The 13,272-nt window shown below is 48.9% G+C and overlaps 2 protein-coding genes across 3 annotated transcripts in view; one reads left to right on the forward strand and one right to left on the reverse strand.

Moving 5' to 3' along the window:
- WDR70 (WD repeat domain 70) overlaps positions 1 to 1,299 on the reverse strand; it is a 359,232-nt gene extending 357,933 nt beyond the window's left edge. Inside the window, exon 1 of the mRNA XM_029060393.1 lies at positions 1,234 to 1,299. Within this exon, the coding sequence (XP_028916226.1) occupies positions 1,234 to 1,258 (25 nt within the window). The 5' untranslated portion in view covers positions 1,259 to 1,299. The remainder of the gene's footprint in view (positions 1 to 1,233) is intronic.
- Positions 1,300 to 7,615: 6,316 nt separating this feature from the next.
- NUP155 (nucleoporin 155) overlaps positions 7,616 to 13,272 on the forward strand; it is a 56,619-nt gene continuing 50,962 nt past the window's right edge. For both annotated transcript variants that reach the window (XM_029060688.2, XM_029060689.2), the window contains exons 1-3: positions 7,616 to 7,778; positions 10,462 to 10,599; positions 11,302 to 11,398. In XM_029060688.2, the coding sequence (XP_028916521.1) occupies positions 7,631 to 7,778; positions 10,462 to 10,599; positions 11,302 to 11,398 (383 nt within the window). In that variant the 5' untranslated portion in view covers positions 7,616 to 7,630. The remainder of the gene's footprint in view (positions 7,779 to 10,461; positions 10,600 to 11,301; positions 11,399 to 13,272) is intronic.

The following is a 13,272-nucleotide window of genomic DNA, read 5'->3' on the forward strand; positions in this document are numbered from 1 at the left end:
CAATATATATGTAAATATTATTATAGATAGATAGATAGATACACATTCATTCATTTGATGGTATTTAATGAGCGCTGACTGTGCGCAGAGCACTGTCCTGAGCGCTTGGGAAAGTCCAGTTGGGCACCAGATAGAGACAATCCCTGCCCAACGACGGATGCACAGTCTCAAAGGGGGGAGATGGACAGCAAACCAGAACAAGTAGACAGGCAGGCCTCAGTGCTATCAAAAATAGATAAATAGAATCATAGATATATGCACATCATTAATAAAATAGAGTAATAAATAATATATACAAATATACACAAGTGCTGTAGGGAGGGGAAGGGGGTAGAGCAGAGGGAGGGAGAAGGGATAAGGGGGAATGGGGAGGGGAGGAGGGGCAGAAGGAAAGGGAGGGCTCAGTCTGGGAAGGCCTCCTGGAGGAGGTGAGCTCTCATGCATTAATCCAGTGGTATTTATTGAGCGCTTATTGTGTGCAGAGCACTGTACTAAGCACTGGGAATGTACAATTGGGCAACATAGAAGCAATCCCTGCCCAACGATGGGCTCACTGTCTACAAGGGGGAGACAGACAGCAAAACCAAACAAGTAGACGGGCATCAATACCATCAAAAATAAATAGAATGATAGAAATAAGCACATCATTGATAAAATAGAATAATGAATAATATGTACAAACATATGTATTTGGGAGGGGAAGGGGGTAGAGGAGGAGGGAGAAAGGGGTAATGGGGAGAGGAGGAGGGGCAGAGGGAAAGGGAGGGCTCAGTTGGGGAATGCCTCCTGGAGGAGGTGAGCTCTCATGCATTCATCCAGTGGTATTTACGGAGCGCTTACTGTGTGCAGAGCACTGTATTAAGCGCTTGGGAAAGTCCAACTGGGCAACAGAGAGAGACAATCCCTGCCCAACAACAGGCTCCCAGTCTATAAGGGGGAGACAGACAGCAAAGCCAAGCAAGCAGGCATCAATGCCATCAAAAATCGATAAACAGAATCATAGATATAGGCGCATTATTAATAAAATAGAGAAATAATATGTACAAATCTGCACTAGTGCAGTGGGAAGGGGGAAGAGCAGAGGGGGGGGGAGGAGGGGGCAGAGGGAAAGGGAGGGCTCAGTCTGGGAAAGTCTCCTGGAGGAGGTGAGCTCTCAGCAGGGCTTGGAAGAGGAGAAGAGAGTGAGTTTGGGGGAGGTGAGGAGGGAGGGCATTGCAGGCTCCCAACACTCACCCATTGCAGGCCCTGCAGGCTCCATGGCAGGCAGGGAGTGGGGGGAGGGAGGAGGGAAGGAGGGAGAACGCAGGGCGCAGGCGCAGAGGGCAGAGGCGCGGCGCAGGCGCAGAGGGCAGCGGCGAAAGTGGGACGGGACGGGGGCGGGGCACGGCGCGTGACGTCACCACGCCCGAGGGGGCGCCCCTCCCTCCCGCGCCGGAAAGCCGAGAGGAACCTCCGCCCAGAGCGCCGCCCTGCTGGCCGGAGGCCCCCACGGCCCCGCCCCGCCTCCCGCCCGCTTGCTTAGCGCTACGTAGCGGTGGCCGCCCAGTTCAGAGTCTGTTCTACTAGTATATAGTCTGATATCATCATTATGACATGGAATGTAATTATGATGGGGTAGCATGATATAATATATTGATATAATATGGCATGATATATTAGATGTTACCTATTATGATGATCTCATAATATATTATGAGACAAAAATATGATATGATATGGTATATGATGTGATGATATGATATGCTATGGTATATGATATGATATGATGCTATGATATGATATATGATATGGTATGGTATGATATATGTTGCATATTATGAAAATATCATAAATGTTATGAGACGTTAAAATATAATGTAATGTGATATGATATGGCATGATATGATGTGGTATATTATATATTGCATATTATGATAATATCATAGTGTATTATGAGACATTAATATAATATATGACATGACATGACATAATATAATGTAATATGACATGACATAGCATAATATAATATGATACAATATAATATGATATAATATGATATTTATTCATTCAATAGTATCTATTGAGCACTTGATAGAAAAGCACCGTGACTTAGTGGCAAGAGCCCCTCCACTCCTCCCTCTCCTCCTCCCCACCAACCCTCTCTCCTACTTTTCCATCCTTCCCTGCAGTAGCCCCAAAGGAGATCTCCTCCCTCCTCTCAAGTGCCACCCCCTCCACCTGCGCCTCGGACCCCATTCCCGCTCACCTTTTAAAAAACATCGCCCCTGCCCTCCTCCCTTCCTTAACTTCTATTTTTAACCACTCAATCTCCAAGGGCTCCTTCCCCTCTGCCTTCAAACATGCCCACGTCTCCCCCATCCTAAAAAAACCCTCTCTCGACCCCACTTCCCCTTCCAGTTATCGTCCTATCTCCCTACTACCCTTCCTTTCCAAAATCCTAGAATGAGTCGCCTACAATCGATGCTTAGAATTCCTTAACTCCTATTCTCTCCCGGACCCCCTCCGATCTGGCTTCCGTCCCCTCCGCTCTACCGAGACTGCTCTCTCTCTAAGGTCACCCGTGACCTCCTTCTTGCCAAATCCAATGGCTCCTACTCCATTCTGATCCTCCTTGACCTCTCTGCTGCCTTTGACACCGTCGACCATCACCTCCTCCTCCATACCTTATCTCATCTTGGCTTCACGGACTCCGTCCTCTCCCGGTTTTCCTCTTATCTCTCTGGCCGGTCATTCTCGGTCTCCTTCGCGGGCGCCTCCTCCCCCTCCCATCCTTTAACTGTTGGAGTTCCTCAAGGGTTAGTTCTCGGCCCTCTTCTGTTCTCCATCTACACTCACTCCCTAGGTGAACTCATCCGCTCTCACGGCTTTGACTACCATCTCTACGCAGATGACACGCAGATCTACATCTCTGCCCCTGTCCTCTCCCCCTCCCTTCGGGCTCACATCTCCTCCCGCCTCCGGGATGTCTCCACCTGGACGTTGGCCCGCCACCTAAAACTCAACGTGAGCAAGACTGAGCTCCTCATCCTCCCTCCCAAGCCCAGTCCACTCCCAGACTTCCCTATCACCGTGGATGGCGCGACCGTCCTTCCCGTCTCTCGGGCCCGCGATCTCGGTGTCATCTTTGACTCGTCTCTCTCGTTCACCCCACGCATCCTATCCGTTACCGAGACCTGCCGATCTCACCTTTACAATATCGCCAAGATCCGCCCTTTCCTCTCCACCCAAATGGCTACCTTACTTCTACGGGCTCTCGTTATATCCCGGCTAGACTACTGTGTCGGCCTTCTCTCTGATCTCCCTTCCTCGTCTGTCACCCCGCTCCAGTCTATTCTTCACTCTGCTGCCCGGCTCATCTTCCCGCAGAAACGCTCTGGGCATGTCACTCCCCTTCTTAAACACCTCCAGTGGTTGCCTATCGACCTCCGCTCCAAACAAAAACTCCTCACTCTAGGCTTCAAGGCTCTCCATCACCTTGCCCCCTCCTACCTCTCCTCCCTTCTCTCTTTCTACCGCCCACCCCGCACGCTCCGCTCCTCTGCCGCCCACCTCCTCGCCGTCCCTCGGTCTCGCCTATCCCGCCGTCGACCCCCGGGCCACGTCCTCCCGCTGTCCCGGAACGCCCTCCCTCCTCACCTCCGCCAAACTGATTCTCTTCCCCTCTTCAAAACCCTACTTAAAACTCACCTCCTCCAAGAGGCCTTCCCAGACTGAGCTCCCCTTCTCCCTCTACTCCCTCTACCGCCCCCCCCCTTCACCTCTCCGCAGCTTAACCCTCTTTTCCCCCCATCTCCCTCTGCTCCTCCCCCTCTCCCTTCCCATCCCCTCAGCACTGTACTGTATATATTTTCATTACCCTATTTATTTTGTTAATGAAATGTACATCGCCTCGATTCTATTTAATTGCCACTGTTTTTACGAGATGTCCTTCCCCTCGATTCTATTTATTGCCATTGTTCTCGTCTGTCCGTCTCCCCCGATTACACTGTAAGCCCGTCAAACGGCAGGGACTGTCTCTATCTGTTGCCGACTTGTTCATTCCAAGCGCTTAGTACAGTGCTCTGCACATAGTAAGTGCTCAATAAATACTATTGAATGAATGAAGAGCCCGAGCTTCAGAATCAGAGGTCGTGGGTTCTAATCTTGGCTCCGCCACTTGTTAGCTGTGTGACTTTGGGCAAGTCACTTCACTTCTCTGGGCCTCAGTTCCCTCATCTGTCAAATGGGGATGAAGACTGTGAGCCCCACGTGGGACAACCAGATTACCTTGTATCTACCGAACAGAGCTTGGCACATAGTAAGCCCTTAACAAATACCAAAATTATTATTATCATTATTTTTTTTTTTGAGCGCTTACTATTTGCAGAGCAGTGGACTAAGCGCTTGGAAAGTCCAGTTGGGGAACAGAGAGAGACAATCACTGCCCAAAAAGGGGTTCACAGCCTAGAAGGGGGGAGACACACAAGAAAAGCAAAACAAGTAGAGAGGCCTCACTGCCATCAAGATCAATAGAATCATTGATAGATATTGATTCATTCATTCAGTGGTATTTATTGAGTGCTGACTGTGTGCAGAGCACTGTACTAAGCGCTTGGAATGGACAACTGGGCAACAGATAGAGACCATCCCTGCCCAATAACAGGCTCACAGTCTAGAAGCAGGGAGACAGACAGCAAAAGATAAGAAAACGAGTAGTCTGGCGTCAATATCATCAAGATAAATAGAATCATAAATAGATATTCATTTATTCAGTGGTATTTATTGAGCACTGACTGTGTACAGAGCACTGGACTAAGCGCTTGGAAAGTCCAATCGGGCAACAGAGAGAGACAATAGCTGCCCAACATCCGGCTCACAGTCTAGAAGGGGGGAGATGGACAAGAAAAATGAAACAAGAGAGGCCTCACTGCCATTGAGATAAATAGAATCATTGATTAGATATTCATTCATTCATTCAGTGGTATTTATTGAGCTCTCATTATGTGCAGAGCACTGTCCTAAGCGCTTACAATGGACAGTTGGGCAACAGAGAGAGGCCGTCCCTGCCCAATGACAGGTTGCAGTCTAAAAGGGGGAGACAGCAAAAGATAAGAAAAGGAGTAGTCTGGTGTTAATATCAAAATAAATAGAATCACAGAGAGATATCCATTTATTCAGTGGTATTTATTGAGCATTTACTGTGTGCAGAGCACTGTCCTAAGAACTTGGAAAGTCCAATTGGGCAACAGAGAGAGACAATGGCTGCCTAACAATGGGCTCACAGTCTACAAGGGAAGAGACAGACAGAAAAAGAGAAGAAAAGTAGTCTGGTGTCAATATCATCAGGATAAATAGAATCATAGATAGATATTCTATGGAGAAGCAGCGTGGCTCAGTGGAAAGAGCACGGGCTTTGGAGTCAGGGCTCATGAGTTCGAATCCCAGATCTGCCACTTGTCGGCTGTGTGACTGTGGGCGAGTCACTTAACTTCTCTGTGCCTCAGTTCCCTCATCTGTAAAATGGGGATTAAGACTGTGAGCCCCACGTGGGACAACCTGATTCCCCTTTGTCTACCCCAGCGCTTAGAACAGTGCTCGGCACATAGTAAGCGCTTAACAAATACCAACAAATACCAACATTATTATATTCATTTATTCAATGGTATTTATTGAGCATTAACTGTGTGCAGAGCACTGTCCTAAGTACTTGGAAAGTCCAACTGGGCAACAGAGAGAGACAATGGCTGCCCAACATGGGGCTCACAGTCTACCAGGGGGGAGACAGACAGAAAAAGAGAAGAAAAGTAGTCTGGTGTCAATAGCATCAAGATAAATACAATCATTGATAAATATTCATTCATTCAGTGGTATTTATTGAGCTCCCACTATGTGCAGAGCACTGGACTGAGCGCTTGGAAGGAACAATTGGGCAACAGAGAGAGGCCGTCCCTGCCCAACGATGAGCTCACAGTCTACAAGGGGGGAGACAGACAGAAAAACAGAAGAAAAGGAGTAGTCTGGTGTCAACATCATCAAAATAAATAGAATCATAAATAGAAATTCATTTACTGAATGGTATTTATTGAGCATTTACTGTGTGCAGAGCACGGTCCTAAGCGCTTGGAATGGACAGTTGGGCAACAGAGAGACAATGGCTGCCCAACGACGGGCTCACGGTCTACAAGAGGGGAGACAGAAAAAGAGAAGAAAACAGTAGTCTGGTGTCAATATCATCAAGATAAATAGAATCATAAATAGATATTCATTTATTTAATGGTATTTATTGAGCGTTTACTGCGTGCAGAGCACTGTCCTAAGCGCTTGGAATGGACAATCGGGCAACAGGGAGAGACAATGGCTGCCCAACGACGGGCTCACAGTCTACAAGAGGGGAGACAGACAGAAAAAGAGAAGAAAATAATAATGTTGGTATTTGTTAAGCGCTTACTATGTGCCGAGCACTGTTCTAAGCGCTGGGGTAGACATAGGGGAATCAGGTTGTCCCACGTGGGGCTCACAGTCTTAATCCCCATTTTACAGATGAGGGAACTGAGGCACAGAGAAGTTAAGTGACTCGCCCACAGTCACACAGCCGACAAGTGGCAGAGCTGGGATTCGAACTCATGAGCCCTGACTCCAAAGCCCGTGCTCTTTCCACTGAGCCATGCTGCTCCTCAAGAAAACAGTAGTCTGGTGTCAATATCATCAAGATATATAGAATCATAAATATTCATTTATTTAATGGTATTTATTGAGCGTTTACTGTGTGCAGAGCACTGGACTGAGCACTTGGAATGGACAATTGGGCAACAGAGAGACAATGGCTGCCCAACATTGGGCTCACAGTCTACCCGGGGGGAGACAGAAAAAGATAAGAAAAGTAGTCTGGCGTCAATGGCATCAAGATAAATAGAATCATTGATAACTATTCATTCATTCAGTGGTATTTATTGAGCTCCCACTATGTGCAGAGCACTGGACTGAGCGCTTGGAAGGGACAATTGGGCAACAGAGAGAGGCCCTCCCTGCCCAAGGATGGGCTCACAGTCTACAAGGGGGAAGACAGACAAAGAGAAGAAAAGTAGTCTGGTGTCAACATTATCAAAAAAAATAGAATCGTAGATATGCATTTATTCAATGGTATTTATTGAGCGTTTACGGTGTGCAGAGCACCGTCCTAAGCGCTTGGAATGGACAATCGGGCAACAGAGAGATAATGGCTGCCCAACATCGGGCTCAGTGTCTCCAAGGGGGGGAGACAGCCAGCAAAAGAGAAGAAAAGGAGTAGTCTGGCGTCAATAGCATCAAGATAAATAGAATCATTGATAAATAGTCATTTATTCAGCGGTATTTATGGAGCTCCCACTATGTGCAGCGCACTGGACTGAGCGGTTGGAAGGGACGATGGGGCAACTGAGAGCAGGCCACGCGGCCCTGTGTGGGGCTGGGGCTGGGGCTGCGGCCCCTGGGCCCCGCCCCCTTGGCCCTGAGGCGAGGCCCTGCTGAGGCGAGGCCCCGGGCGGTCGGGCGCCGGAAGCGCGTCACGGGCTCCGCGCCGGAAGCGCGTCACGCGAAACGCGCCCGCGCCGATTTGGCGGGCCGAGGCGGCGCCGGGTCCGTCCTCCGCCGGGCGCCTCCGGCCTCCGCCGCCATGCCGGCCTCCGCCCTCACCCCGCCGCCCGCCGCCGCCGCCGCCCTGCAAGAGGCGCTGGACAACGCGGGCCGCCTCATCGACCGACAGCTGCAGGAGGACCGCGGCTACCCCGACCTGGCAGACCTCCTCCTCGTCGCCGCCCCCAGTGAGACGCGCACGCGCACTGCCCCCCGCCCTGGGCCCCCCCCCCCCACGCCGCTCTGTCATTCATTCATTCCAGCCCAGCGGGTTTATTTGCCCCCCAATCATTCATTCATTCCATTCGGTTTATTTGCCTCCCATCATCACCATCCATTCGTTCAATTGCGTTTATTTGCCCGCCATCATCATTCATTCATTCCAGTCCAGCGGGTTTATTTGCCCCCCATCATTCATTCATTCCAGTCCATCGGGTTTATTTGCCCCCATCATCATTCATTCATTTCACTCCATTGGGTTTGTTTGCCCGCCATCATCATTCATTCTATTCCATCGTGTTTATTTGCCCCCCCCCACCATCATCATCATTGATATTCCAATGGGTTTATTTGCTCCTTCCATCATCATAGTTCATTCATTCCATTGGGTTTATTTGCCCCCCCACCATCATTCATTCCATTCCAGCGGGTTTATTTGCCCCCCCCGTCATTCATTCATTCATTTCATTCCATCGTGTTTATTTGCCCCCCATCATCATTCATTCATTCTATTCAATCGGGTTTATTTGCCTCCCCATTATCATCATTCATTCATTCCATCGTGTTTATTTGCCCCCCCCATCATCATTCATTCATCCATTCATTCCATTCCATAGTGTTTCTTTGCCCCTCCAACATTCATTCCATTCCATCAGGTTTCTTTGCCCTCATCATTCATTCATTCCATTCCATCGTGTTTGGTTGCCCCCCTCCCCCCATCATCATCATTCATTCATTCATTCGGTAAGCGTTTGCTACGTGCTGTGCTAAGTACCGGGATAGATACGGGATCGTCAGGTTGGACGCAGCCCCTGTCCCCCGTGGACCTCACAGTCTAAGCGGAAGGGAGAATAATACTGACAAGAATAATTGTGGTAATCGTTAAGCGCTTACTATGTGCCAGGCACTGTACTAAGCGCTGGGGCGGATACCAGCAAATGGGATTGGACAGAGTCCCTGTCCCATGTGGGGCTCACAGTCTCCATTCCCATTTTACAGATGAGGTGACCGAGGTGCAGAGAAGTAAAGTGTCTTGCCACTTGATATTATATTAACAACAAAAAGGTTCACAAAGCAGACAAGCGGCCGAGGCGGGCTGAGGACCCATGACTCCCATGGGCCCTCCACTTAGCTGGGTGACTTGGGGCAAGTCACTTCTGTGCCTCAGTTACCTCATCTGGAAAATGGGGATGAACCCAATCCCCACTACATTGATTGGGGTAGATACAAGGTAATCAGATTGTCCCACGTGAGGCTCACAGGCTTCGTCCCCATCTTACTAATGAGAGAACGGAGTCCCAGAGAAGCGAAGCTACCTGCCCAAAGTCACGCAGCTGACAAGTGGCGGAGCCGGGATTAGAACCCAAGACCTCTGACTCCCAAGCCTGGGCTCTTTCCACTGAGCCATGCTGCTTCTCTTGATTCGCACTTCTTCGGGTTCCCAGCATCTGCCATCTGAGGCTGCGAAAGTAATTTCCAACCAGGAGTGGTTTGGCTCAGTGGAAAGAGCCCGGGGTGGGAGTCAGAGGTCATGGGTTCAAATCCTAGCTCCGCCGCTTGTCAGCTGTGTGACTGTGGGCAAGTCACTTCCCTTCTCTGGGCCTCAGTGACTTCATCTGGAAAACGGGGATGAAGACTGGGAGCCCCACGTGGGACAACCTGATCACCCCTGTATCCTCCCCTGCACTTCAAACAGTGCTTTGCACATAGTAAGTGCTTAACAAATGCCATCATCATCGTTAGAACTGTTGAAGAAAGTCCAGGCAAGAACTGCTGCCTGCACTTTCTGGAAAGAGCCCGGGCTTGGGAATCAGAGGTCATGGGTTCGAATCTCGGCTCCGCCGCTTGCCAGCAGTGTGACTTTGGCCAAGTCACGTAACTTCTCTGGGCCTCAGTTACCTTATCTGTAAAATGAGGATGAAAACTGTGAGCCCCATGTGGGACAACCTGATCACCTTGTATCTCCCAACGCTTAGAACGGTGCTTGGCACATAGTAAGCGCTTAAATACCAACATTATTATTCACTTAACTCCTACAGGTTCGTGGCATCTCTCCCCCGATTAATAATAATAATAATAATAATAATAATAATAATGTTGGTATTTGTTAAGCGCTTACTTTGTGCCAAGCACTGTTCTAAGCGCTGGGGTAGACATAGGGGAATCAGGTTGTCCCACGTGGGGCTCACAGTCTTAATCCCCATATTCCAGATGAGGTAACTGAGGCACAGAGAAGTTAAGTGACTCGCCCACAGTCACACAGCTGACAAGTGGCAGAGCCGGGAGTCGAACTCATGACCTCTGACTCCGAAGCCCAGGCTCTTTCCACTGAGCCACGCTGCTTCCCCTGCCACGCTGCTTCCCCTGTTAGTCCGTGAGCCCGTCATTGGGCAGGAATTGTCTCTATCTGTTGCTGAATTGTCCATTCCAAGTGCTTAGTACAGTGTTCTGCACATAGTAAGCGCTCAATAAGTAATATTGAATTGAATCGACTCTCACCTAAGGCTGCAAAAGTGTTTTCCAGTTATTTCCAGTTGTGCGTTTCGGTCGAAGGGAGTTGACTGCGCCTCCTTGTTTCCCGGCCCGTTATTTCGAGGCGTGTTTTCTCTTCGGTGCTCTGTCGAAACTCAACGCAGTTATCTCTTCCTGTAGATAGTCCTACGGTGTCCGGAATTTCCGATATGGATTATCCTCTCCAAGGACCCGGTTTGATGTCAATACCCAACCTGCCAGAGATCAGTTCCGTCAGAAGAGTTCCTCTCCCTCCTGAACTTGTGGAGCAGTTTGGCCGTATCCTCTTTGATTGTTCGCTCACCGGAAACGGTTTCACTAGGATTCTTTCCAGAGCTAGATCGTTTTCTGACAGTATGTCTGTAGCTGTAGAAGCAGCGTGGCTCCGTGGAAAGAGCCCGGGCTGGGGAGTCAGAGGTCATGGGTTCAAATCCCGGCTCCACCGATTGTCACCTGTGTGACTTTGGGCAAGTCACTTCACTTCTCTGTGCCTCAGTTAACTCCTCTGTAAAATGGGCATTAAGACTGAGCCCCACGTGAGACAACCTGCTAGGGTTTTGGGTCAGTGTCAGTTTCATTCATGTCAAAAGCCCTCGTTTTAGTTTATCAGTAGTTTGCAGTCACTGATTTCTGCCAGCATGGTGCTCCCATTAAGAGCATTTTGCAGTTGTTGCATAAATATTACTCTACACTATTGAAACGTATTTGTTTCCTTTTTTTGGTTGTGATGGGTAAGTAGTACTTTTCATACTTCCTTTTTTTTGCAAGACTTCTCACTGCACTATCCATTATGAGTTTTTTTGGACAATGTCTTCCCGTAACCCCCATTTTATAAGAGAGCAGATAGCCTGGGGTGGGAGGGACTCGTTAATTACGTAAGCACAATTCTTTAATGCTTCTTAAACTGCTTACGTTCTCATTTTTAAAGGGGTTGAGGGAGGCTGCGTGTCCTTTTGATCCCTTACATCTAAAATGCTTCAGATATGCAGTGCAACTGTATGATGGGTGTATTTCCCGAAATCAGCAGAGCGTGGCTCACTATTGACAGCGACATATTCATGTGGAATTATGAAGATGGGTATGTAAAACAATCTTGCGCAGTTAGTACAAGTAATGAATTTTGATGGTAAGCATGACCCTAGAAAGGCATTTTAGAGTTAAGGAAAAAGCCGCTGGAAATGGAAAAACTAATGGCGGGATACGAGTAGCATCGGAAAGGTAATTGGGCTGTTTCGGTGCAGAATATGGCAGTTTGCCAGAAAAATAAACCACCGGCTACATGCAGAAAAATGTGGTAGACTCAGTTTCTTCCAACGCAGGCACCACGCGTTAAAGAAGCACCCTGGCCTGGTTGTATAGAACACGGGCCCAGGAGTCCGAAAGATCTGAGTTGTAATCCAGACTCCTCCACTTATCTGCTGGATGACCTTGGGCACTTGCACTTGTACCTCAATTCCCTCATCTGTAAAATGGGGATGAAGACTGTGAGCCCCGCATGGGACACGGACTGTGTCCTACCTGATTACCTTGTATTCATTCAGTGGTATCTACTGAGCGCTTACTGTGCGGAGCGCTGTACTAAGCACTTGGGAGAGTACAGTTCGGCAATAAAAAGTCACATTCCCTGCCCGCAATGAGTTAACAGTCTAGGATGGGGGAGGCAGGCTTGGAAGTCAGAGGTCATGGGTTCAAATCCCGGCTCAGCTGCTTGTCAGCTGTGTGACTTAGGGCAAGTCACTTAACTTCTCAGTGCCTCAATTACCTCGTCTGTAAAAATGGAGATTAAAAAACGGGAGCCCCACTTGGGACAATCTGATTACCCTGTGCCTGCCCCAGCACTTAGAACAGTGCTCTGCACATAGTAAGCACTTTACAAATACTATAATTATTATTAACTTCTCTGTGCCTCAGTTACCTCATCTGTAAAATGGGAATTAAGACTGTGAGCCCCACATGGGACAACCTGATCACCCTGTGTCCTCCCCAGCTCTTAGAACCGTGCTTTGTACATAGTAAGCACTTAACAAATGCCATCATCATCATCATCAATACAAATAAATAAATTGATCCCAACCCTTAGTCCCGGGCCTAGCACAGAGTAAATCTTTAGCAGATACCAGAAAAAAAATTAGCAAGAAGAACACTGAGGAGTGTTGCATGTGGGATACTGCCGACTGCCCACCAATCTTCTGGTTTTACATTGTGTCCCCATTCATTCGATTCGGTCATACTTATTGAGCGCTTACTGTTTGCAAAGCACTGTACAGAGCACTTCCGTGCCCTGTCTGAAGAATGTTCCCTGAACAGTGGTCTCTCTGTATTCATTCATTCAGTAGTATTTATTGAGCGCTTACTATGTGCAGAGCACTGTACTAAGCGGTTGAAATGTACAAATCGGTGACAGGTAGAGACAGTCCCTGCCCTTTGACGGGCTTACAGACTAATCGGGGGAGACGGACAGACAAGAGCAATAGCAATAAACAGGATCAAGGGGATGAACATCTCATTAACAAAATAAATAGGGTAATGAAAATATATACAGTTGAGTGGACGAGTACAGCGCTGAGGAGAGGGGAAGGGAGACGGGGAGGAGCAGAAGGAAATGGGGGGAAAAGAGGGTTTAGCTGCGGAGAGGTGGGGGGGGTAGAGGGAGCAGAGGGAAAAGGGGAGCTCAGTCTGGGAAGGCCTCTTGGAGGAGGTGAGCTTTAAGTAGGGTTTTGAAGAGGGGAAGAGAATTAGTTTGGCGGAGGTGAGGAGGGAGGGCGTGGCCCAGGGGTCGAAGGGATAGGCGAAAGCGAGGGACGGTGAGGAGGTGGGCGGCAGAGGAGCGGAGTGTGCGGGGTGGGCGGTAGAAAGAGAGAAGGGAGGAGAGGTAGGAGGGGGTAAGGTGATGGACAGCCTTGAAGCCTCACGGAGTGAAACCAGGAGCTCTGACAGAGCCAGGTCCCGACT

Source organism: Ornithorhynchus anatinus, chromosome 3 (genome assembly GCF_004115215.2).
Source record: "Ornithorhynchus anatinus isolate Pmale09 chromosome 3, mOrnAna1.pri.v4, whole genome shotgun sequence".
Taxonomy (NCBI): Eukaryota; Metazoa; Chordata; class Mammalia; order Monotremata; family Ornithorhynchidae; genus Ornithorhynchus; species Ornithorhynchus anatinus.